The sequence below is a fragment of the Delphinus delphis genome, chromosome 11, assembly GCF_949987515.2.
Source record: "Delphinus delphis chromosome 11, mDelDel1.2, whole genome shotgun sequence".
Classification (NCBI taxonomy): Eukaryota; Metazoa; Chordata; class Mammalia; order Artiodactyla; family Delphinidae; genus Delphinus; species Delphinus delphis.
In genome coordinates this window covers 1489754-1516141 of record NC_082693.1, presented here as the reverse complement: position 1 = coordinate 1516141, position 26388 = coordinate 1489754, and the positions used below count along the sequence as shown (strand labels likewise).

Genomic DNA, 26388 nt, shown 5'->3' with positions numbered 1-26388 from the left:
GTGCGCCTTCAGGCGCAGTCTCAGCCGGCCGGGCGGGGGCGGGGGCCAGGCGGCCCGTGGGCTCTGCCCGCGTGCGGGGTCCGCCCCCCTCGCCCTCCCCCCTTCCCCTTTTGCCCTTCCCTCTCAACCGCAGCCCCAGCCCCACGTGCGCGCAGCCCCACGAGGCGCCTCTAGCCAGCCCGCCTCAGAGGGGCGCGACCCCCAGCCACGTGGGGGCGGGGCCCGGCGGGGGCGGGGGGCGGTGCTTGCCCGCGGCCCCTCCTCCCGGCCCTCGGGCGCCCCTCCCCCGCCCGTGCGCGGCCCGCGGGCGGCGGGCGGGGGCGGGGGCGGGGTTGTTGTTGTGCCGAAGCCCCGCCCCCGCCCGCCCCCGGCCCATCTGTTCCCCGCGGGCCGCGGCGACATTGTGCGGGCTGGGCGGCCGGGCCGCGGCGCGATGGGCCCGGGGCAGCCGCCTCGGTAGCTCGGCCGGAGCGGCGCCGGGAGCTGGCGGGCGGCGGGCGCGGAGGCGGCGGCGCTGCCGGAGATGCGCCCCGAGGAGGGCGGCGCGGCCGGGCTGGGCGAGCTGCGCTCGTGGTGGGAAGTGCCGGCCATCGCGCACTTCTGCTCGCTCTTCCGCACGGCGTTCAGCCTGCCGGACTTCGAGATTGAGGTGCGCGGGCCGGGGTCGGGGGTCGGAACCCGGGTGGGGTTCTGGGGGGCGGGGGCGCGCGGGGACCTCTGAGGGGCTGAGTCTGAGGGGCTGAGTGGGGGTCTGAGGGCGGGGAGCGCCCCAGGGCGGCCCGGGAGGGCGGGGGTCGGGGTCCGGGCTGAGGGGACCGGGCGGCGGGGAAAGTTGGGCCGTTACTCCCGGCGGCGTCCCTGCGAGCGCAGCGCGGGGCCGGGCGGCCGGGGGAGCGGACGGCGGGCTTTGTGGGGCCGGGCAGCGGGCGGGCGCCCCTGGCCGGCGCCCCGACCCCTCCCCCGGCCGCCTGGGGTCGAGCGCGCGCGGCCGGCCGGTGCCGCGGCCCCGGACAAAGGTGCGGCACCGGCGCGGCCGGGCGGGCGAGCGGGGCCGTGGGTCCGCCGCCCGAGGGAGGCGCGCCCGGCGGCGGAGGGTGCGCGCGGGCGGGCGGCAACAATGCGGCGGCCTCCGGGTGCGGGGGGCTCGGCGCCGCACGCCGTTTTCAAAGTTGGGACGTGACTCGGACGAGCACGGCTTTTTCTAAAAACGTGAGCGGGACGATGGCTCCCGCCGCCTGAGGAGGAGAAACGACAGATTAGGGAATGCCGAGCGTCAGGACTTGTGCCCCAACCGTCCCGAGGACCCCGTGTTTCCTTTTAGTTGGTGAAAATCCTCAGCACTTTAATTCTGCTGCTCAAAATGGTGGCTGCGGTGGGAGGTGTTGTGGTGACAATGCCGTGGTGGTGCCGCTAAACTTGCCCCTGCCCCATTTTCTCCCTGAAACGTAATAGGACTGAGGTGCTGCTGAATTACGGGTTTAGAGTTTAGGAACCCCGTCTAAAAATACTGTGGAAAAATTTCATCTTGCAAAAATCCATGTATTCCGATTTTACTGACGGAAAAATAGAAGAAAGTAATCTTGCCCGAAGTTGTTACAGAAGTCGAGTAATCTATAAATAACGTTTTATGTTCTAAGTAATGAACCTGTGGTTTCTAAGTATTAGCAGCTTGAATTCCTAAAGGCAATGTAACCTGATCTGAGAGGTCCAATCTGTGTGTATAACAGAAATGAAAAATCGTTGTTACAGGTGAATAATCAGGGCCACTTGAGATGAGTGTTTTCTCTTCGGAGCCCAGTATTTCTTGGAAGTGACACTTTTTTGGTGGTGGTTGTAGTTAAAATGTGTGCTATTTGAAGTATATAAGACACGATTGAATATTTGGAATCCAACGTGTACGTATTTTGGTAATTATCCGTATCTGTTTATAATTTGGAGATGTTGTTCCCTAGATGGATACCTAAGGATAGTGACTTTTACCTCTGCAGTTCTTGTTGTAATCCTTTTCACATGTGTTTTGATGAATGCAAAGTTTAATAACTTAAAGTTTTCAGTAATTGTCAGAAATTAAAAATTTTAAAGTAATTTTTAGGCTTCTAGCAAATTTGACTCCGTGAGCGCAGAATTCACTGAGAACATGGTCAATTTTGATTCTCTAAGTATAATTAAATAAGTAAATTATTTTTATTTTGCTTAAGTGATTTTTTTTTAATCTAATAGTTTATTGTCCTGAAAGTTTGACAAACAATCCCTTGGTTAGAGTTTATGATGCACTGGAAGAGCCTTCTTAAAAACAAACAAACAAGAAACAATACTACTGCTCAGTTGGACAGCTGCAAGGGCCCTATAAAATCTTAATTTACTGCAACTTTAAAAGATAGAAATGATGAATAATACCAAGTGGTAGAAGTTGGGTATCAGCTTTTTTAGGAAACCAGTTTTCAGCTGTGGGAAAGAACTAATTTTACCCTTGACCACCAAGCTAAACCCATGGATTTATAGAAAATTTAGGAAGCAGAATCTTCAAGGACTTGGCTTCTATTTATCTAAAGCAAGGCAATCTCTTAGATAGCTGAAGGTCTGGGAGCATTCATGCTGCAATTCTGCAAGAGGTCAAGACCTCCCACTTAGAGAACTGATCCCCAAAGCATGGATATTTTTATTTTTGCATGTAAGAAAACCTTTTTACTCTGTTAATTAGCCTTGAATGTACAGGATTTCTTTAGATGTCAATATACCAGATTCTTGTTTTTTGGGATATGTTTAGGGACTTGTATGTTGCTGCCCCCCAAGTATGGGTCCTGTAATCATCAGACCAAAAATCTGCGAATGTGTAGATATGCTTTAAGTTAAAAATTTCTGATTTTAAAAACAATGCATAATCATTATATAAGACTTGAAAATCATTATATAAAATATAGGTAAGAGACTTAAATCACCCATAATCCCACCACTCAGAGATAAAAGCTATTAACTGTTAACATTGTATCCCACCACTCAGGGATAAAAGCTGTTAGCTGTTAACATATTTAGAAATTCCCAAACATGCTCACATGTGTTTTTGTGCCCTGGATTAAGTGGTGGTTTAATTTTTCAGATGAGGAGATTGAGGTGTAGCTGGACAACAGTAGATTAATGATACTGAATTCAGTAGTTGGTGTTATGAAATATCTATAACTAGCTGCTTAACTGGATGGATTACCAAAGAAGCTCATGGCACACCTTCTTTGCCTCAGAAAATTATCAAATTCAGAGCCACTTCATTTATATCAAGTGTTCTGAAATTGTTTAACATTCTAGTGGGTTAGGCTGGTTATGTTTTGTCCTGATTCGAGAGTAAAGAATGGTGAATTGATCTCCCGAAAGATTTAGTACTGGGACTTCCCTGGTGGTGTAGTGGTTAAGAATCCGCCTGCCAGTGTAGGGGACACAGGTTCGAGCCCTGGGCTGGGAAGATCCCACATGCTGCGGAGTAACTAAGCCAGGACGCCACCACTGCTGAGCCTGCGCTCTAGAGCCCATAAGCCACAACTACTGAGCCCGCGTGCTGCAGCTACTGAAGCCCACATGCCTAGAGCCCGTGCTCCACAACTAGAGAAGCCACTGCAATGAGAAGCCTGCACACTGCAACAAAGAGTAGCCCCTGCTCACCACAACTAGAGAAAGCCCGCGTGCAGCAATGAAGACCCAACACAGCCAAAAATAAATAAATAAGTAAATTTATTAGGGGAAAAAAAAAGATTTAGTACTAATTTTTTTCCCGCCAGCCAAGTGATCTTTACAGTGGTAGCTTGTCTTACTTAACCAGAGTAAGGTAAGGGACGATAGACCATCTTCAGTAATCTGGTCTGGAGTTAATCATGGTGGGTGTAGGGTGGGTTGCAGGGGGGAATCCCATCATAAACATTTTGGGCATATTTTCTCTAGAGAAGAAACCAACCATGGGGCTTCCAGGTGGTTCTTTGAAAATGGTCATGTAGAATTACCTGGTTCATATAGTAGCGGCAAGATGAAAATAATGTGATGGTCCTGTCTACTTTTTTTCTTGAGCTTCCTGCTTTGAGTACAGAATCCTTTGCCTTCCTGGTTGTGGTTGTATGTGGGTTAAGACCCTCACCTCATCAGCATGATGATCTGGGGGCAGTGTCTTTAATTCGGGTTCCTGTTGGTGTTTCCTTGGATCCAGCCTCTTGAATCAAGAGCTCTAGGCATGAATTATTAAACATGAAAATAAGTGATAGAACTTGCTGAGGGTAACTTATTAGTACATCAGGCCTATCAGTGGTCTCTGAGCCTGGGGCCCAAGGATGGGTTATAGGAGACTTTGTGTTGGTGTACGTATGTGTACTTTGTCACTTCCATCAAATTTTGAAAGAGATTCCAACCATAGGAAGGTGAAAAGGCCTTAAACTAGATGAAAGATTTAAGTTGGCCTTGAGTAGGGGAACCAGAAGGCTAGTTTCACAACACAAGATGCCCTGGACCAGGAGTTAGGAAACTTGAATTCTTATTACTAGCTTTGCCCCTAACTATGTCTGTGACCTTCGGCAGGTCAAACAGCCTAATGAAAAAGGACACTTGTATAGTACTTTGTACATTTTCCAAATGTTATTTTATTCATAGCCATCCTTAACCATCACTGGGAGGTAGGAATTATCTTAATTTTGCAGATGAGGAAATTGGAAGGTTAGAGAGGCTAAGTTTCTTGCACAGACTCTCACCTGGATCTCAGGTTCTTTGATACCAAATTCTTTGCTACTGCTGCTACATCGCACTGCTTCTACTTTAATTTTCACCATCTATAAAATGAAGGGCTAGACATAGAAGTAATGGCCAAGATTCCACAGTGCAAATGTACAGTTCTTTGGTTCGTAATAACGTGGGGTACAGAAGATCCTTTTTAAAACTTCTGCTGGGACTTCCCTGCTGGCGCAGTGGTTAAGAATCCGCCTGCCAGTGCAGGGGATGCAGGTTCGAGCCCTGGTCCGGGAAGATCCCACATGCTGCGGAGCAACAAAGCCCGTGTGTCACAGCTACTGAGCCTGTGCTCTAGAGCCCCCAAGCCACAACTACTGAAGCCTGTGTGCCTAGAGCCCGTGCTCTGCAACAAGATAAGCCACCACAATGAGAAGCCCGCACACCGCAATGAAGAGTAGCCCCAGCTCTCTGCAACTAGAGAAAGCCCACGCACAGCAAGGAAGACCCAACGCAGCCAAAAGTAAATAAATAAATAAAATAATTAAAAGAAAAACAGAAACTTCTGCTGAATACAGAGGGACAAGTTCATGATTTCATTTGTTTCTTTCAGCAAATAATTATTGAGCATCCATTATGTGCTAGATGCAGTTTATTAGGTGCTGGAGGTACAGATGTGAACATAACAAAAAAATACCTGCCTTCTTTAGTGGAAGGAGACAGATAATAATAAACTAATTGGCATAGAGAGAGCCAAGTTGAGGGGGTAGGTTGTTGGAATTTAAAATAGGGTGATAAGGTGTGGGTGGCCTCATTGAGAAGATGGCATTTGAGCAGGAGTGAAGGAAATAGGGGATTTAAGATTATTTAAAAACTAGTAGTTTGTGGGACTTCCCTGGCGGTCCAGTGGTTAAGACTCTGCGCTTCCACTGCAGGGGGTGCAGGTTCGATCCCTGGTCAGGGAACTAAGATCCTGCATGCCGCGCGGCGCTGCCAAAAAAAGAAAAATTAGTAGTTTGTCAGAGTAACGTATTGAATGGAAAATACCAGATGATAAATGTCTTCTAAGACTCAGGGTGTGCTCCTTCTCTGAGGAGGGAAGGCCAAGAACAGGATGGGAGCAGATCTTGAAACCCTAAAAAGGGGACTGCTCCGTCAGAGTGTCATTCAACCCAAAGTGAACACTGGCTCCTTTTCTGCTTAGACCAGTGTCTTGAAGAGGAAGTCCTCTTCTTCTTCACTTGGCTGCATGTGAAGCTTCAAAGCTTCAAACTGGGAGCTTCTCCAGTTGTAGAAAGGGTAATAACCTCTCATCTCTGAAGGACAGCCCATGTTAGCACCTGGCTTGCTCTACCACGGAAGTTCAGTTTGGTCTTGCTTAGTTTTCTGGAACACAGAGGGGAAGCCTAAAATACGACCTGGCAGCATGGCAGCATTTGGTACCACCGCCTATCTGCCCTTCGATCAGGAGAAGCTGAGTGCTGGATTCTTGTGGTGTGTTGGGCTGGCGGTAAGCATGAGGGGCTCTGGCAGAGTGCTGGGAAACCCGCCAGTGTGCAGGGCGGGTCAGGTGAAAAGTGGGTGTGGACAGAGCCCCGGGGACAGAGGGCACAGCTTCTGACTAGATGGGCTTAGATCTAGTTGATGGGATTGAAAATACTTTCAAAAGGGATCAAGCAGAGAGAGCCAAAAACCTGGACTGTGGGCCCACCTCTGTCATTAACTGGAGCTGTGATCTTAGGCAGATCACTTGGTTTCAGATGCCCCAATCTATAAAAAGGCAATTGTGGACTAGGTGATTCCTGGGTTTTTCCTCTGTCAGCGTGCTACGATTCCCTTCGGATGTTTCTCAGCATGCAGGGCACAGGTATCTGATCCAGAAAGTCACCGACCTCCCTGGTTAGGACCGAAGTTATGAGCTGTGTTGGGGTCCGTGTCTTACAAATTAATTTTGTACCAAACTAAAGCTGCAAATCCATACTTGATGTGTTTGTGGATTGTATGAATTTGTTTTTCTGTGGAGATCTTGTCTGCATATACATTACTTTGAGGGTAGCTTAATTGATGTTTTCACTGTCTTCGAGGTCCTCAAACTGAGATTTTGTATTTTGAGATTATGAGGAACTCATAAAGGAGGATGAAGGTCTTGAATTCTGTTCTTTTCAGTTCGCTTCTGTTTGTTCACTTAAATTGAACAGCATTCACACTTATAACTTTGAGTGGAGACCGGTTGAAGGTTCTGACCTGGGGCTTGCCTCTCATTTGACGGTGAAACTTTGCAGGTATCTGTTCTCTGCTTCCCTGTATTTTCCTGTTTCATTGGACTCTTTCTTGGATCCTTTCATCACGTCTTCTCTACAGGAGCCTCTAACAAATACTAGTTTATACCGGAAAACTCGGGAAGGTTTTTTACCGTAGTTCTTAGATCGAGACAGGAGTAGTTGGATGGTGGTACCAAGCTCAGGATTCTCCCAACCTCGCGCTGTGACATTCGGGGCCGGGACTACAGCCGCGTGAGTGGTGGGGCCGCGTGCACCCAAAGACGTGGTGCCTCCCAGAGTCCGCCCTCCGCGGTCACACGAAGAACCCCGGGCCCTGAGGCGGGCGGGGGCCCCTCCCTACAGGGAGTCCCCGTCCTGGGTGCGAACCTGTGATGTTTTTACGTGTAGGGTTGAAGGGAGTTAGCTGTGCTTGGTGTGCCGTCATCAGCAACTGCACGTCAGAAATCTGGGAAACAGATGCTTTGTTAATTCTTTTCTTGGAGTCGTTTAGGGGAAGAGGATTGGTTGGGGGGGGGTGTTGCGGAGAGGGCGCTGAGACTCCTGAGGGACGAAGCGGGGACCTCCCTCGGGCCTCCCAGGACCGGAGACGGCAGCGGGAGGGGGGCTAGCGTGCGTGCGTGTGCGCGCCCGCCTGCCGGGATGCAGCCCCTCAGGCTGTAAGAGGTGTGTAACTGTTCCGCGGGGCGCTCGCCTTCCCGTGGGGTCTCCGCTCATGCGGCACCGCGCGCGCGTCGTGGGTGCATACGCGGCTTCGTTTTGGTCGGGAGCGAAGGTTGCGTGGTGGCGGCCCGAGCCGTGTGCAGGACACGCTGCGGGCTCGCGGGCGCCCAGGAGTCCCGGCGGCCGGCGGTGTGGGGTCTGGCCCCTACGCCACCTTGCCCGGCAGTGACTCCGTGACGCAGGTTATCCACACTCCCGTGGGAAACGGGGTGCGGCTTATGTAGAAATGTACGGAAAGTTTCGTGTCCTGATCTCGCGTGGACTGGAAGATGGGCATTTGGCTGGTCCAGGCACATGGTCGTGTTCTGGTACGTCTCACACTGTCATGGTCACTTCAGGTTTGGCCCCCGGCCGAGCCGCTACGGCTTTCCGCGGGTGGCTTGGCTGCATGAGTGTGGCCCCTGGACTGAACGTGTGAATGGTGTCACCACAAACTGTGCCTCCTTCTTTGCCCCCCATGACCCCCCAAGTTAAGTGAAAACAGAGGCAGTGATGGAGCCACGGTTACTCTAAACTCTTCATGTTTTTAATGTTGAACCTTCAAATCAACTCCCGTTAATAATTGCCGAGAACGGAGTAAGTTCTTACAGCTGAGAGTGGTGTGATTGGTCAGCTGGAGTGGAGAGTGTTTTCTCCAGGCCAGTTGCTTTTCATGAACACCCCTCCCTGAGTCGTCATTGTTTCAGCAGCAGTGCACTGAGGACAGTGATTTGCTTGACAGAAAATGTGTTAAATTAGCAGACCTACTTCTTTAGCAGATCTTTTCTCACCCCCATTCCCATTGTGTTTCTTCTGTTTCGCTGAAGGTTGTGTTTGCAGTCTTTTAGGTGTGGGAGACAATTTTTATAATCGGTGTCCTGGAGTTCTTTGCTTAGGGGACACTGTTATATAGGGGGAAGGTGACTTAGAGAAATTTCACTTGTGCCATAATTAAGGGATTTAATTTTTTTCACTCATAGGCTGGTATGATTTGGGTTAGTATCCCACATGTTGTTAGCACGTTCCCCTCCCGGTCCCCAACATCCGGTAAGGGAGGCTGGATGCCTGCTTTAACAACATAATGGAAAACGTGTCTCTCAGAAACAATGTTGAGGATGCCTGTGTCCTTATACCACTAGAGTTTCATCACTTTTGGTGATGGAGCCCTCTTCATTATCTATAACTCTACTTGGATTTCTGTACTATGCAAGCCTTCAAAGTGATAGTGGAATTACAAACAAAAGGGGAATCTAAAATCCCAGTCTCCCTTCTGTCTGTTATTGTCATCTTTATTAACATTAACGGCCCCAGAATAATTGCAGAGGTATGGGACCAGGTGGCTCTTCTGCTGCCCTGGGGAATTAGAGTATGTTGTGAGGGAGGAAAGGGTGAATGGCTGGGTGGCAGCGATGGCTGCAGGAGCTCAGAGGCCACAGGGCTCATGAATGACGTGCTTCTTGTGGAAGGCAGGGCTGGGAGTGGGGGGGTCACAGTGAGTAAGCGCGTTGCAATCAGAGTTCTCTCATTTGGAGGGCTAGTGAAAAATGAGGTTGACAGACAGGAGGTGGGACGCTGCAGCAAGCCTGGAATGCCAGGCCCACTCATGTTAATCTTTTTTTTTTTTTTTTTTCAGTATGCGGGCCTCTCACTGTTGTGGCCTCTCCTGTTGCGGAGCACAGGCTCCGGACGCGCAGGCTCAGCGGCCATGGCTCACGGGCCCAGCCGCTCCGCGGCATGTGGGATCTTCCCGGACCGGGGCAGGAACCCGTGTCCCCTGCGTCGGCAGGCGGACTCTCAACCACTGCGCCACCAGGGAAGCCCCCGTGTTAATCTTTTTTATTCAGGCAGTGAAGTTTTGGGCAAGAATGACAACAAAGTTTTAGACTAAGAATGTCCTGGGTACTAAATGTTTTAGATTAAGTCTGGTATTGGTAACTGGGCTTAACTCTAGGAGTGGAGTGGTTGTGAAATGCTGCAGGTAGCGGTAACAGGAAAGGACCTTCGTCACTGGCTTTGAATAGTGCGACTAGGTGACTGACAGTGTTGGGTGCATAGAGAGGGTGGTATCTGGTAAGGATGTTTTTGGCTGCAAGTGATGGAATGCTGTACTCACAGTGACTTAAAAAACTCTGTGGACTGTCCTATAACACGTGGTCTGGAGGATCCTGGCAGGTATGCTGCTCAGTGACAGTGTCCTTAAGCGCTCAGGCAGTGGTCTGCGAGTGGTTACAGGATGGTTTGCATAGCTCCAAGGTCTGCATTGCTGAGTGATGCAGGGAAGTACAGGAAAATTACAATTGAAAATCAATTGTATGTTGAGTTGGTGATTTGAAGAGGCTGGAGATGACTTCAGAGAAGGCTGTTGGGAAAAGGAAGAGGGAAAGGCTAAAACTACATTGTCCTGGAATGAGAGACGAAAAGAGCTCTCTAGGAGGCTTAAGAGAATGGTGGAAAAGAATGAACTTTTTAAAAATATTTATTTTATTTTATTTATTTTGGCTGCATTGGGTCTTCGTTGCCGCACGCGGGCTTTTCTCTGGTTGCGGTGAGCTGGGGCTACTCATCGTTGTGGTGTGCAGGCTTCTCATTGCGGTGGCTTCTGTTGTTGCGGAGCATGGGCTCTAGGCGCGCGGGCTTCAGTAGTTGTGGCACACGGGCTCAGTAGTTGTAGCTCATGGGCTCAAGAGTGCAGGCTCAGTAGTTGTGCCACACGGGCTTAGTTGGTCCGCGGCATGTGTGATCTTCCTAGACCAGGACTTGAACCTGTGTCTCCTGCATTGGCAGGCGGATTCTTAACCACTGAGCCACCAGGGAAGCCCAAGGATGAACTTTTTAGAAAAACTTTTTCACGAGTAATATGTAATATTATAAAAAGAAACCCCAGTTCCTCCTAGGTTAATGTTTTAGTGCTGTACTGAAGAGGTCAATTGTAGGACAGCCTATCCCCTGCTTTTTTTTTTTTTTTTTTAAGACAATCTCAAACGTTTATTGCCTTCATAACAAAACAAAATATGAAGCTCAGAACTGGATCACTTGGCCCTTTCTCTTCTCATCTCCTCCCAGCTCAAAATGCTTGCATCTCTTAATAGCCAGCATTCTCTTAGATCTGCAGTTCGGCTCAACACATCCAAGCCTCAGCACAATCTTCTTTGTAGTTTTAGCCTTTTTCCGGAAAATCGGCTTAGTCTGCCCACCATAGCCACTCTGCTTCCTGTCATAACGCCGCTTTCCCTGGGCATACAGAGAATCCTTGCCCTTCTTGTACTGTGTCACTTTGTGGGGTTGGTGCTTGCCACACTTCTTACAGAAAGTCCGGGGGGTTTTAGGAACGTTCACCATGTTTGCGAGAGTGCTATCGGCACAGAAAGCCTATCCCCTGCTTTTTAAAGAAGAGTCAGCTTGTTTCCAAATTCTCCTCCCTGTCTTATACTAGCAGTCCTCTTCACTCTTCTATCCCCTTCTGATTGTTGGGAGTGGGGTGGTAGTGACCCCACCTAGGATTGCCAGTTGCTCCTTGTTTTAGCTTCCTATATAGGAAAATGAAACTGAAAATCTGGGCCCAGAAATGTACCCCTTTTATCATTAGAATTTTAGATTTACTTTTGCTTACCTATTGATTGTTTGGAATTCTTCAGTTTGTAGTTTTTCTCTGTTAAGTATTTAATGATTTGTATGACTACTACTTAATGGGACTCATTCTTCCATAATGGGAGTTTATGTACAAATAAGATAGTTAGGTATCAATGTGGTGCTTCATTCTAACCACAGTTCCCCACACCTGGGGAAGTGACAGCTCAACAGAAAGGAGTAGTTCTTCTGTTTATTTGTTTGTCTTATCTGCCACCTAGCTCTACAAAAATTTTTGGAGGTTATCTGGCTGCTCCGCCTGCCCTTTGCCCCTTTTCCCTCCTCCTGGCTGAAGTAAGTCTATATCCTGGCTGGTAATCTGACACATCTTGCAAGAAAAGATGAACTGGATCAATCAAATTCCCATTCTTGGGATTGTAACCTAGGAAATACGAGGGTTATCAAGTTAGTGTGGAAAAGCAGTTAAAAGGTCACAGTGAGGGCTTCCCTGGTGGCGCAGTGGTTGAGAGTCCGCCTGCCGATGCAGGGGACACGGGTTCGTGCCCTGGTCTGGGAAGATCCCACATGCCGCGGAGCGGCTGGGCCCATAAGCCATGGCCGCTGAGTCTGCGCATCCGGAGCCTGTGCTCCGCAACGGGAGAGGCCACAACAGTGAGAGGCCTGCGTACCGCAAAAAAAAAAAAAAAAAAAGGTCACAGTGAGAAGCCTCGATGCAAACCAAATTCTTGCATGTGAAGGAGCAGAAACTGGAGAGAGACCCAGCATTAGGAGAATTAATAGGAAGGCTCCAGCCCCAACACATTGGTGTCCATCCTGCAGGAACCCCCAAGCATCTGAGGGACTCTGTACTCCTTGCCCCCTCCCTTTTCTCCATGTGTGTGTATTAAATATTTTATAAACGTAGGCTCATACTTTTACTTAGACTTCTGAATCCTGTTTTATTCAGTTAACAATATTACATGACACAGGATGCCCTTTCATAGCATACGTTATGACTTTAATAGCTGTGGAGCGTTCATGCTCTGATTTATTTAACCAATCCTCAGTGGAGCATTGAGGTTATTTTTAGTTGTTTACTATCATAACAGCCATGAACAGAAAGATTGTTTTCTTCCCAAGATAGAATTAGTGTTTTTGTTCATTAGACTTCTCTTATTACCCTCTATATTTGAAGTCTTAAGTTTTGAATTTTCTTCATAGTCAGTTTTTATCTTGCATTTCATGACAAAAGCTAACGTGAATTTGGTGCCCACTGTGGGCACTCCAGGCACTGCTTGGTGTTTCTCATGCATCCACCTATCCTTTTTTAAAATTGAGATACAATTGACATACAACATTAGTTTCAGGTGAACAGTATAATGATTCCATATTTGCATATGTTAAGAACTGATCACCACAGCAAGTCTAGTTAACATCCCACACTGCACATAGCTACAAATTTCTTTTCTTGTGATGAGAACTTTTTAAGATCTACTCTCAGCAACTTTTGCTTGTACAGTACAGTGTTGTTAACCGTGGTCACCATGCTGTACATTACATCCCCACGACTTACTTATTTTATAAATGGAGGTTTGTGCCTGTTTACCCCCTTTACCCATTACACCCACCCCTGCTTCTGGGAACCACCGGTCTGTTCCCTGACAGTAAGTTGCAGACATGATACCCCTTACTCCTAAACACTTCTGTGTTTTTATGCCTTAAAAATACAGACATTTTCTTACATAACCATAGTATAATTATCAAAATCAGGGAATTAATACTGAATAAAATTTCTAGATAATAGTATATCATATTGTCAGCTGACCCCAAAATATTAATGTATAATTTATATGTTTTTACGATTTTAAATACAGTGTTATGTTAGAAGTTATCTTGCTGGCTAGGGTTTTCAGTCTAGGATCATGTGTTGCATTTAACTATCGGGTCTCTTTCGGCTCCATTAGCCTAGAGTGGTTTTTCAGTTTTTGTCTTTCATAACCTTGACCTTTTGGAATTGAGACAGTCCCTCAATTTGGGTTTGTTGTATGCACTCTCATGATGAGATTCAGGTTCTGTGTTTTGGCAGGTGTACTAAAGAAGTGGTGTGTCCTTAGGGCATCATATCAGGAGTCACGTGATGTCACTTGGTCCCATGGTGATGGTTATTATTAACTTTCATTGCTTGGTTTGAGGTGGTGTCTGCCAGCTCTCTCCTCTGTGAAGTTACTGGTTTTCTCTTATAATTAGTACATAGCTGGTGGGGAGAGGCTATGTAAACATCCTGTTTCTCATCAAAATTTCACCCATTTTAATCCTTGCATGCTTCTTTGCCTGAGTCAATCAGTACATCATAGTTGCCAAATAGTTATTTTCAAATTACATCATTCTTTTTACATTTATAAGTTGGCATTCATAGTTTTCATTCACAGATTTTAAGTGTTTGATTCAAAACTGTTTCTGGTGTCTGATAAGAGTATAATTTTATACATTTTTTTCTTGGAAATTTCATCTAAATGAATAAGCATTTGATATAGTAATTTTCACAAAGTGAAATAATTTTTTAAAGCTTCAGATCTTATTTTTTCTTTATACTTTGAGAAGTTTCAAACATACAGTGAAGTTTGAAGACAAATAGAGGTGAGCCCTGCATACCTTTACTTTAGATTCACCGGTTGGTAACATTTTACCACATTAGCTTTATGTTTTCTTTTCTTTTAAATTTTGATTTATTTACTTATTTTTAATTAATTAATTTATTTTTGGCTGTGTTGGGGCTTCGTTGCTGCGCGCGGGCTTTCTCTAGTTGTGGCGAGCTGGGGCTACTCTTCGTTGCGGTGCGTGGGCTGCTCATTGCGGTGGCTTCTCTTGTTGCAGAGCACGGGCTCTAGGTGCGCGGGCTTCAGTACTTGTGGCCCACGGGCTCTAGAGCGCAGGCTCAATAGTTGTGGCGCACGGGCTTAGTTGCTCCACAGCACGTGGGATCTTCCCGGACCAGGGCTCGAACCCGTGTCCCCTGCATTGGCAGGTGGACTCTCAACCACTGCACCACCAGGGAAGTCCCTTTTTTGTTGAACCATTAGACAGTAAGTTGGCAATGTGATGTTACTTCCCTCCCCCCCCAAAATACTTTGCCATGTGCTTCATAAAAATAGGGACACTCTCCCACATGACCACATCAGCATGTTCACATTTAAGAAAATTAACAATAATTTTGTAATAACATCCATATCCAGACATCCTCACTTGTCCCCACAGTGACTTTTAGAGATGTTGTCCCTCACCTCTATCCCGGATCACACATTTGTTTGGTTGTTAGGGGGTTGTTTTTTTTTTTTTTAATTTTTCATTCATTCATTTTTGACTGCATTGGGTCTTGGTTGCTGCGCGCGGGCTTCCTCTAGTTGGGGTGAGCGGGGACTACTCTTGGTTGCAGTGCACGGGCTTCTTATTACAGTGGCTTCTCTTGTTGCCGAGCACGGGCTCTAGGCGCGTGGGCTTCAGTAGTTGTGGCACGCAGCCTCAGTAGTTGTGGCTCGCGGGCTCTAGAGTGCAGGCTCAGTAGTTGGGGCACACAGGCTTAGTCGCTCCGTGGCATGTGGGATCTTCCCGGACCAGGGTTTGAACCCGTGTCCCCTGCATTGGCAGGCGGATTCTTAACCACTGCACAACCAGGGAAGTCCCAGGTGGATAGTTTTTAAGCAGGTTGAAGCCAACCCATTTATCTTAGTAATAAGGAAAAATTGGTAAAATGATTTAAATTTCAAGCTGCAAGTATATTAGGTGAAATAATAAGGAAAAGAGAGAGTTCATTGGAATAATACTGGCTCCAGTCCAGGCTGTGCTTAAGGTGTGGGCAAGCTGCCTCTCTGAGCCTCAGCTTCTTCGTTGGCAAGTTACTGGCTTATTCCATAGGGTTATGCTGAGATTCAAATGAGCTGAGGCATAGGAGGGCCTGGCACACACAGATTTCTACACCTGGTAACTATTATCATTAAGTTTTTTTTCTCCTTTTAGTTTTTTTTTTTGCGAGACGTGGGATCTTCTACCAGGGCTCAACCTGTGCCGCCTGCAGTGGAAACGTCGAGTCTTAACCACTGGACCACTGGGAAGTTCTCATTTTAGATTTTGAATTATGATAATGTTTTAACAGAATCATTTGGAAGAAAGGAATTAAATAATAAAGATATGTTAGTGAGATTGCTCATTTACTTATTTTGAAGTCAAAAGGCAATAAAATTGTAAAAAGAAAATCAGTCACATGCTTACGTGGATTAAAGTGATTGCTGAGTACAGGTTTTTAATAGCTTTATAGAGACATAATTCATATTCCATACAATTCACCCACTTACAGAGTATAATTTTGGTTTTAGTGTATTCATAGATGGGTACAGCCATCACCACAGTCAATTTTAGAACATTTTCAGTACCTCAGAACGAACCCATACCCTTTGCTGTTACCACCTCTATTTCCCATCTCCCTCCCCAGCCACGAGCAACCACTAATCTACTTTCTGTTTCTATAGATACCCTCTTCTGAGTTTTCATAATGAATGGGATCATACAGTATAGGGTCTTCTGTGACTGGCTTTTTTCACTCAGCATCATTTTTTCAAGGCTCATCCATGTTGTCGATGAGTGCTTCATTCCTTTTCATGGCTGAATGATAACATCCCATTGCATGGATATGTGGTGCTATATTTACCTGTTGATGCATATTTAGGTTGTTTCCACCTTTGGCTTTATGAACAGTGCTGCTGTGAACATTGGTGTACTTTTTTGTGTGTAGACACGTTTTCAGTTCTCTTGGGTATATACCCAGGAGTGGAGTTGCTGGGTCATATGGTAACTGTGTTTAATCATTTGAGAAACTGCCTGTTTACCAAAGAGGCTGTACCATTTTCTGTTTCTACCGGCAGTATATGAGGGTTCCAGTTTCTCCACATTCTTGTTATCTGACTCCTTGAGTCTAGCCATCTGGTTAGTGTGAAGTAGTATCTCGATGTGGTCTTGATGTGCATTTCCCTGATGACTAATGGTGTTGAGAGTCTTTTCATTTGCTTATTGGCCATTTATGTATCTTTCTTGGAGAAATATGTATTCAGATTCTTTGCCCATCTTAAAATTGGGCTGTCTGCTTATTGTGGAGTTACCAGAGTTCTTTATATATCCTAGACATAAGTCCCTTATCAGATATATGATCTGCAAATATTTTCTCCCATTCTGTGGGTCGTCTTTACTTTCTTAATGGTGTCCTTTGAAGAACAAAGTTGTTTTTTTTTTTCCCCAAAATTTTTTCAATTTTTCTTTTTGGCCGCGCCACGTGGCTTGCAGGATCTTGGTTCCCCAACCAGGGGTTGAACCCAGGCCCCAGCAGTGAAAGCGCCGGTCCTAACCACTGGGCTGCCAGGGAATTCCCTGAAGAACAAAAACTTGAAATTGATCTATTTTTTCTTTTGTTGCTCATGCTTTTGGTGTCATATCTAAGAATCCTTTGCTAAATCCAAGGTCATGAAGATTATACCCCATGTTTTCTTCTGAGAGTTTTATAACATGTAGCATAGTTTTATAGTATTTTGGTCTTTGATCCACTTTGCATTAATTTTTACTTATGACGTGAGGTAAGGGTTCAACTTCATTCTTTCTCAGGTGGCTGCCCAGCTGCCCCAGCACCATTTGTTGAAAAGACTGTTCTTTCCCCATCAAAGTGTCTTGGCACCCTTGTCAAACATCAGTTGACCATGGATATATATATAGGTTTATTTCTAGACCCTGAATTGTTTCACTGATCTATACATCTGTCCTTGTGCGAGTGCTAACACTGTCTTGATTAATGATGGTTTGTAGTGAGTGTTGAAATTCAGGAGTGTGGGTCCTCTGTTCTTTTTCAGGATTGTTTTGGCTACACCAGGTCCCTTTAGAATCGGCTTGTCAGTTTCTGCGAGGATAGCCGCTGGGATTTTGATAAGGATTTGGTTGAATCTGTTGATCAGTGTAGGGGGTATTGCCATTTTAACAATAAGTCTTCTAATCCATGAACATGGGGTGTTTTCCCATTTTTAATTTCTTTGAACAATGTTTTACAATTTTCTGAGTGTAAGTTTTTGTGCTTTTGTTAAATATATTCTGAAATATTTTCTTTTTGATGGTATTTGTGAGTGGAATTGTTTTCATTTTCAGATTGTTCATTAACATTGTGTTTTTAAATCAATTTTATTAATTCTAATTTAAATACAGTAAAGTTGCACCTTTTTAAAATGTGTAGTTTGAGTTTTGACCAACGCATGCACCCTTGTAACAACCACTACTCCAATCAAGATATAGAACATTTTGCGGGGGGAGGTGCTTCCCTGGTGGCGCAGTGGTTAAGAATCCTCCTGCCAATGCAGGGGACACAGGTTCGAGCCCTGGTCCGGGGAGATCCCACATGCCGCGGAGCAACTAAGCCTGTACGTCACAACTACTGAGCCTGCGCTCTAGAGCCCTCGAGCCACAACTACTGAAGCCTGCGCACCTAGAGCCTGTGCTCTGTAGCAAGAGAAGTCAACACAATGAGAAGCCTGTACACCGCAACAAAGAGTAGCTCCAGCTCGCAGCAACTAGAGAAAGCCCGCGCGCAGCAACGAAGACCCAGTGCAGCCAAAAATAAATAAATCTATTAAAAAAAAAAAAAAAAAAACCGCAAACATTTTGGGGGAATTCCCTGGTGGTCCAGTGGTTAGGACTCTGTGCTTTCACTGCCGAGGGCGTGCGTTCAGGTTCCATCCCTGGTCAGGGAATAAGATCCCGCAAGCTGTGTAGCACGGCCAAAAATAAATTAAAAAAAAAAAAAAAGGCATGGAACATTTGTGTCCCCGCCAAATTTTCTTTGTGTCCTGTGGCAGTTGACTCCCACTTTGGTCTCAGTCACTGGTCTGCTTTCTGTGACTGTAGATTAGTTGGCCATTTCTAGAATTTCACATAAATAATCTTACAGTCTGTGTTCCTTTGTATCTGGCGTCTTTCAGTCAGCATGATTTTAAGATGCATCCATATAGTTGTGTGTCTCAGTGGTTAATCTTTTCACTGCTAAATAGTATTCCATAGTATGGCTGTACTGCAGCTTATCCAATTTCCTGTTGTTCTCCTATTGATGGACATTTGGGTTGTTTCCAGGTTTGACAACTGAATATAAGTGCTGAGTATATTCACATAGACATATATCACAGGTGTTTGTGTGGTTATTTGTTCTCAGTTCTCTTGAGTAAATACGTAGCTGTGAATTGCTGGGTTGTATGTAAGTGTATATTTAACTTTATAAGAACCTGCCAAATTGTTTTCCAAACAAATTTCCTTTTAAATTATTTTAATTGATGTATAATTTATATATATGAACACCCTCATGTTTGGTGTACATTTCTGTGGCTTTTTACAGTTGTATAACCACTACCCCAATCAAGGTATAGAACAGCTTCATCCCGCAAGAAATTTTCCTTATGCCACTTGGTAATTGACCATTTCCTCTAGGAAATGCAGTCATTTACGCTGTCGTATAAGTGGAATCGTACAGTATGTAGCCCTTTGAGTTTGGTGTCTTTTACTTGGCAGAGTGTATTTGAGGCTAGTCCCTGTTGTGGCATGTGTCAGCGCTTCGTTCCTTTTATTGCCAAATAATCCAGTGTTGGAGCAAACTAGTTTGTTTATCCATTCACCAGTAGAAGAACGTTGGAGCTGTTTCTAGTTCAGGTGATCACACATAAAGTTGCCTAAGCATTCACACACAGCTGTTAGCCTGAATACCTAGGAGGAGGATTGTTGAGTCCTGGTAAATATGTGGTTCACTTTGGAGAACAGTCTGGCAGTTTCTGGTGTTTCCCCCAGCAGTGTGTGAGCCTCTCAGTTCCTCTGCATCCAGTGTTTGTTACTGTCAGTGTTGTTCTGAAAGCTGTTCTAATAGGTGTGTACTGCTATCTCATTGTGTTTTGAATTTACATTGATCTCATGACTAATTGTACTGAGAGTTTTTCCATGTGCTTATTTGCCATCCCTAATACTTCGGAGAAGTATCTTTTAAAATCTGTTGCCCATTTGAAAACTTGGGTTGTTTTCTTAATATTGAGTTTTGAGAGTTCTTCATTTATTTGCAATAGAAGTTCTTTGTAAGATACACACTGGGAAAATATTTTCTCCTATTCTAGGGCTTGTCTTTTTTAACAGTGTGTCTCGCTCTCTCTTTTTTTTTTTGACCGCACCTTGTGGCTTGCGGGATCTCAGTTCTCTGACCAGGGATTAAACGTGGGCCACAGCTGTGAAGGCCCGGAATCCTAACCACTAGGCCACCAGGGAATCCCCCAAAAGTGTCTCTTGAATGGCAGAACATTTTAAATTTGAGAAATCCAAATTTATCCAGTTTTTCTTTTTTGGATCATGCTTTTGGCATCATATTTAAGAAATCATAGCCTAACCTAAGATCACCAAGAATTTCTTCTGTGTTTTCTTCTAGAGGTTTTATAGTTGCTTTTTACATGTTTTGTTGATAGTGTATGAGAAGTATTTTTATTGCTCTTCATTTAATTTCTAAGAAGTAAGTGGTATTTCTCTATTTGCATGGAACTGTTTTGTCTGGGACAGTCTAGAGGACTAATCCTTAGAAGTAAAAGTTCTGATTTCTTTTTCCAGCTTAATTCTGGAGCATAGAGAATCATTCTGTGTTGGAAAAGACAAATCTTCCTTCTAGGTTGTTGAAAGGGGATTTTCCTCAAAAGTTGGCTGCAGTGGTGCTGCAGAAGCATTGGCATCGTGCGTGTTAGCTTTCCTCTGAAGGAAGGAATTTGATGATGAAAATAAAGAGTAGATTATTGAAATAGTTGGTACAAGATAATTTACAAAGCAGAAACAATCAGTTTGCTTATTTTACAGTCGCTTCCTCCAGTCCTTAATGATTAATGGGATAAAAAGTTGTGAATGCGCACTCATATGCAGATTAGTACAAGTAAAACTGGAGAAATTGGAAAAAGATCAGTGGATGGTATTGAAATCACTACCATACCCTGGTGGTAATGCTATAGTTGTGGAGAATGTTAGCGCTGGAGGAAAGTGAGCAAAGTGCACAAGTTTCTCTGTATTATTTCTTAGAACTGCAAATGAATCTGTGATTATGAAAATGTCAGTTAAGAAAGTAAGACTGGGTTCAAGACCTCAGAGCCAGAAGGTAATTTGGTGGTCGTCCCTCAAGTGAGTGATGCACACCCGAAAATGTGGACTAAGTAGCTCGCCCAAGGTTACTTGGCTAGTTAATGGCAGCATTGAGTGAGATGACTAGTTCTTCTGACTGACTGTCCACGTGAGCAGTTAATACAGAACCAGGACATGAAAGAGAAGCAGGAACTAGAAGCAGAGGTCTTGCAGCCTCGGAGAGTTTGAGGTTTGGAGCCTGTACTTCATTGTGTGGCTGTGGTGTTTTTTTGTTTGTTTGTTTTTTTAATATCATTTATTTGGCTGTGTTGGGTCTTCATTGTGGCATGCAGGATCTAGTTCCCTGACCAGGGATGGAACCCAGGCCCCCTGCATTGGGAGCAAGGAGTCTTAGCCACTGGACCACCAGGGAAGTCCCTGGCTGTGGTGTTTTCAGTGTATAGATTAAACACTTCATCTGAAGCTTAGATTAGAATGTTCTTGAATTACATCAAAAAGTCTGTTCAGTGCAGAAGAGGAATCAGTAAGTCCATTATTTTGATGTTGTGTAGACAAATCACTTGATTATGTGAATTTATTTTTTAATTTAGTTTTTATTTTGAAAGATTTCAGACCTACAGAAAATTTGAAAGAATGGTACAATTAACACCCAGTGTTCATTTAGATTCAACAGTTATCATTTTCCACATTTGTTTCTCTTTTCTCTTTCCCTCTCTCTCTCTCTGTGTGTATACACACTATATATAAACACAAATATTCACTTTTTTGTCATGCATACATCATGATCTTTCACTCTTAAATACTTCAGCATACATTGCCTAAGAATAGTATAAAAATAAGAATGTTCTCCTGTACAACCACAATACTATTAATACTTCTAAGGAAAATTAAAAACTGTTTCATGATATTACTTAATAATATTTCATAACATTATCTAATCTAATATTCAGACCCTCACCCTGCCCCCATCACAAAAATATCCTTCATCGTTGGTTTGGTTTTGGTTAAGGTTTCATGCTTTGCACCTGGATATGATTTAATTCCTTTTCATCTAGAGTAGTCCCTTGACTTTTTGCTTTTCGTACCCATTGAAGAGTCTCGGTCAGTTGTCTTATAGAATATTCCGTGTTTTAGATTTTTCTGTTAACTCAAGATTAGATTCAAGGTAAACATTTTCGTTAAGGTTTCACATCAGAAGCTGCATAGTTCCACGTTGTTTACTGTTAGTGATACTTATTTTGATCACTTGGGTAAGGAAATTTATCTTTTTGATTGAGAAGAAGAGAAACCTACTAACATCACTCAATCAAGTTACCCTTGAGAGGATAGCTCTGTACACTGACAGGTACCAGAAAGTGAGGCAAAAGATGTAGTCACTGCCCACAAAATTGAAGAGCTAGTTGGAGGTATTATAGAGATAGATGTTCAAACAGACTGTTGTAGTACAATAAGATGTTTGTTAAAATGGAAGTGTGCACAATACAGCAGAAGCTAGTAGCTTTAAAAAAAAAAAAAAGCTAATAGTTGAGCCTGTCGAGGGGAATTGGGAAGGTTTCACAGCTTCCCCAGAGCCTGGAAGGCTGGCTGCAGAGTCAGCAGGTGGGTAGGTATAGAGAGAGGGTCATTTGGCAGGGGTGACAGCCTGTGTGGAAGCACGGAAGAGAGACAGTGTGCCAGAGAGGGGAGGGAATATGGGTATTGTAGGACCATCTTTGCACGGTGGATGGGGGTGCAGGAGGTGAGGCTTAGGTTAGTGCTGAGGCGATGGTTAGATAGGAAGATTATTTGGTTTTATCCTGAAGGTTGGGGTTTTCAAACTTTTAAAGCTGTGAATCACTTTGTTAAAAGGAAATCTTATGCAGGAACTCAATATATAAAACAGATAAAAATGGAGCACTGTTTGAAAATTGCCGTAGGTGATGAACTATTATAGTTTGAGCAGGGGAGAATGATGTGATCTAGTGTTTAGAGCAGGTCTGGCATATAATCTGTGTGCAGTAAATATTTGTTGATTGAATGGAGAGTAAAAAGTTGTTCTCAATATAGAATGAGCAGATTGGAACCAGAAAGACACATTACCAGGCTGTGGCAGTGGCCTAGGTGAGAGCTGATGGGACCTGAACTCTAGATCGAGTGAGGCTGCGTATGAGGGTTGGAGACGGTTGGATAGTGGCTGAATATCTAGCACAGCGGTCCCAGTCCCACCCACGGTGCCACGTCATCCCCAGGGAGTGTTCCGGGAATATGTGGAGGCATTTTTGGTCCCAGAGATCTGAAGGCAGTACTGGTGTTTCGTGGATAGGGGCGGCGTCCTAGATGTCCTACAGGGCTCAGGACATCCCCACAATGAGGACTTAACCCCCAGGTTAAGAGCGTTCACGTAGGTGAAGAAAAAAATTGGAATCTAAATCCAAACTTCCGTTTTATATGTAAACACAAGATAATTTTTTCAGTGTTTTAACATGTATCAAAAGTTTTAGGAATGCAACCGTTCTTTTTTTTTTAAGTATTTATTTATTTTGGCTGCACTGGATCTTCGTTGCGGCATATGGACTCTTAGCTGTGGCATGCAGGATCTAGTTCCCTGACCAGGGATGAACCCGGGCCCCCTGCATTGGGAGTGCAGTCTTACCCACTGGACCACCAGGGAAGTCCCGGAATGCGACTCTCCTGAACCAAGAGAAGCTTATAGTGTTTTGTTTGGAACATTGCTGAGAGTTTTTCACCATTTCGGGACATCCTATATCATATCTTACTCATCATCGGTCATAGTTGAATTGCTTACACTACAGCTGTATGTCGGTCTGTGTTCTTACCTTTGGGTTCTGTTTTAACAATTGACTGACTGTTGTGTCTTGTAGTGAGTCCATGCTTAAGCATTTACATTCTGAAATGTATTTTATGACATATTTCATTTTGTGTCTCCTCTTGATTACAGTTGAGGTAATATATCAATTATGTTATATATGACCAGTGATGAGTAAGATATGATATAGGATGTTCTGAAATGGTGAAAAACTCTCAGCAATGTTCCAAACAGAACAGTATAACCTTCTCTTGGTTCAGAACAGTCACATTCCTAAAAATGATGGATGTAGGAAGGCTTTATTATCTATGAATTTTACATCAGGATAATGTGGGGCATGTCAGAACTGTGCTATGAGGAGGGGAGTGCAGGGTCTGACAGGGGAAGAATCTCTTGTCTTCTATGAGTTCTAGAATTCTGGTTTGGGGACTGCCTGCATGTCGTTACTCATTGAGACGAGGATTGGGTCTGGGGTGAAGGTAGTAAGTGTGGGGCACGCTGAGGTTGGGCTTACATGCAACCTTAAAGTAGAGATGTGTGGTAGAAATTGTAAATGGGGATTTGGAGATCAGGAGGAAAATAACAGTTGATGTTTATGGAGAGTGAGGTGGTTAAGAAACAGGTTGTGGAACCAGCCTGGGTTTGTTTCCTGTTGCCCTGCTCCGTACCTGTGTGACATTGTACATTGACATGGACTGCTCTCACACCTGGTTTTTTCATCTTTAAAAATGGGAATAATAGTGCCTACTCATTGAATTCATGTGGGAATTAAGTGCCTTAAAACAAGTCAAATACCTGAATAGTGCCAACTTAAAAAGTTGTACTCAGATTAGGTATTATTATTCACCAAAAATTCAGTAAGTGCCAAGAATTACAAATTAATATATGAATTATATCATCTGGTCCTTACAAAACAATATTTTTATGAGAAGACTGAGGCTTAGGGAGATTTACTGTAGATTTGGGAGTCCTAAATTGTACAGTAAGTAATAAGCCTAAATTGGATAGGATCGAATCAAATGCTGTGAGGTCTTTCTCTTCCATCTGTGATGCTCAGACTGGCAGCATCAGCATTGCTCGGAAGCTTGTTAGACTTGCAGAATCTGAGGCCTCACCCTCTGTTTACTGTGTCAGACTCTGAATTTAGATAAAGCTGCCAGGTGGTTCCTGTGCCCCTTAAAGCATGAGAAGCTTTGGGCTCAGAGATGTGAGCTGGTCTAACTCAGCAGGGGTAGAAAACGAGGAAGCCTTGTTAGGTGGTATAGTAGAAGGCTCAGGCGGTGGACCACCAGGTTGGGCCCTGTCCCTCGCTCCAAGTTTTAGCTTTGGGACCTTGGCAGGTCTCTTTCATTCTCTGGACCTCAGTTTTTTCATCTTTAGGTGAGGCAAGTTGTCTTTCAGCTCTAACATTTTATGGTTCTGTGTTCCGGGCCTTCTACTTCTGCAGAAGGCTTAGGGCTTGGATGGTGCGAGAGGTAAGTGGTGATCTGGGTAGGAGGGTCAGCAGAAGTACACTGAGGAATGAGTGTAACATGGATGGAAACGGTGGATTTTACTAAAGTAAATATATTTTAGTATAATTTCATCCTTTCTGAATTTTGTCCAGAAATCTTCAGATTCAAGAGATACGTTCTTGAAGCATGTCTTGAAATTTAATGCTGGCATGCTGATGCTCATGTGATAATTACTTTTTCGTTATTCGGCTTATTGTAATTCTCAAGTTAACATTATATTTGGATATATTTTATATTAAGTTCTAAAACAGTATTATTTTTTTAAAAAAAATCTATAAGTCAGATTTGGGCTCCACATTTGTCTGAGCTTCCTCATTTTCCTTTAAACTTCCTGAGGGCACTGACAGTGTCTACTACTTCTTCGTACCTACAGGGATGATGTCTAGAATAAGCACATTTTAGTGTGCTTAGGTATTAGATGACATTTTATTTATTTCTAAATGTAGGCGAGCAACTTTTTTTTTTTAAATCTTATTTATTTTTGGCTGAGTTGGGTCTTCCTTGCTGTGTGCAGACTTTCTCTAGTTGCGTTGAGCGGGGGCTACTCTTTGTTGTGGAGCACGGGCTCTAGGCATGTGGGCTTCGGTAGTTGCAGCACCTGGGCTCAGTAGTTGCAGCACGCGGGCCCTAGAGCGTGCGGGCTTCAGTAGTTGCGGAGTGTGGGCTCAGTAGTTGCGGTCTGCAGGCTCTAGAGCGCAGGCTCAGTAGTTGTGGCACACGGGCTTAGCTGCTCTGCGGCACGTGGGGTGTTCCCGGACCAGGGCTTGAACCCGTGTCCCCTGCATTGGCAGGTGGATTCTTCACCACTGTGCCACCAGGGAAGTGCCAGATGATCTTTTATTTGTGTTTGATTTACACATTTTTCCTGAAAATATATTAACTTCTTTGAAGTTTAAAAATCTAGATCTTTTCCCCTTGAATGTAGTTGCAGTGTAATCTTTAGGATTACCCTCAATTTTTATGCCAAACTCAGGTTGAGTGACTGAGGAAAAGAGATTTGTATTATAAAAAGCAGAGGAAGGTATGTGAGAAGTGGAGAGCTCAGTGACAGGCAGCCACAGAGATGTGCTGGAGTAGGTGGAAGCGGGTGTTCTCTGTGGATGGTGAGGTGGAAAGTAACTGAATGGTGCTGAATGAGGTTAAGGTAGCCAGAGACCACCACCTCCCAACGCTTCTTCTTTCCCATCCCCTAGGAGGCCCTTTGGAATGTCCTACTTCTTGCAGGTCACTTCATTTTGAAATCCTTGTTTTAAAGAGGGGCTGCATTCTGACTCCTGTGCTGGCTGCCATCTGCTTTTCTCCCAGGTTTAGGAGTGTAAGGCGAGCCAGCAAGCCGGGGAAGGCTAGAGACAGGGGAGAGGTTGTTCTGAAGGGGGATGGAGGTTGGTTGTTCTCTAAGTAGCTGGCTGCATATCTGGGTAATTGTAATCTCATCTGTCTTTGTAGAGGTGGTTGGCAGGACCCCAGGAGAGCCTTGTCCTTGCAGGATAGACTTATAGAACAAGCGTGGCTATGATTCAGAACCCTCCTCTCCTCCAAAGAAAAAATATTCTGGGGGAAGGGAAGGGGTAGATGGCGGAAATTGGCAGCTGAAGAGGTTTTGATGGTGGATTAGTCTGTTTCTCCATAGCACTGCTTGTTATTGGAAGACCAG

The 26388-nt window shown here is 44.8% G+C and overlaps 2 protein-coding genes across 2 annotated transcripts in view; one reads left to right on the top strand and one right to left on the bottom strand.

Moving 5' to 3' along the window:
• The first annotated feature begins 399 nt into the window (after nt 1–399).
• The window catches only part of CECR2 (CECR2 histone acetyl-lysine reader), a 156007-nt gene continuing 130018 nt past the window's right edge, over nt 400–26388 (top strand). Inside the window, 1 exon segment of the mRNA XM_060026017.1 lies at nt 400–649. Coding sequence (XP_059882000.1) covers nt 524–649 — 126 coding nt within the window. The 5' untranslated portion in view covers nt 400–523.
• LOC132434365 (large ribosomal subunit protein eL42-like) lies at nt 10639–11038 on the bottom strand. Its single transcript, XM_060026016.1, has one exon. It carries the CDS (start codon nt 11013–11015, stop codon nt 10695–10697), a length of 321 nt encoding a protein of 106 aa, XP_059881999.1. The 5' UTR covers nt 11016–11038; the 3' UTR covers nt 10639–10694.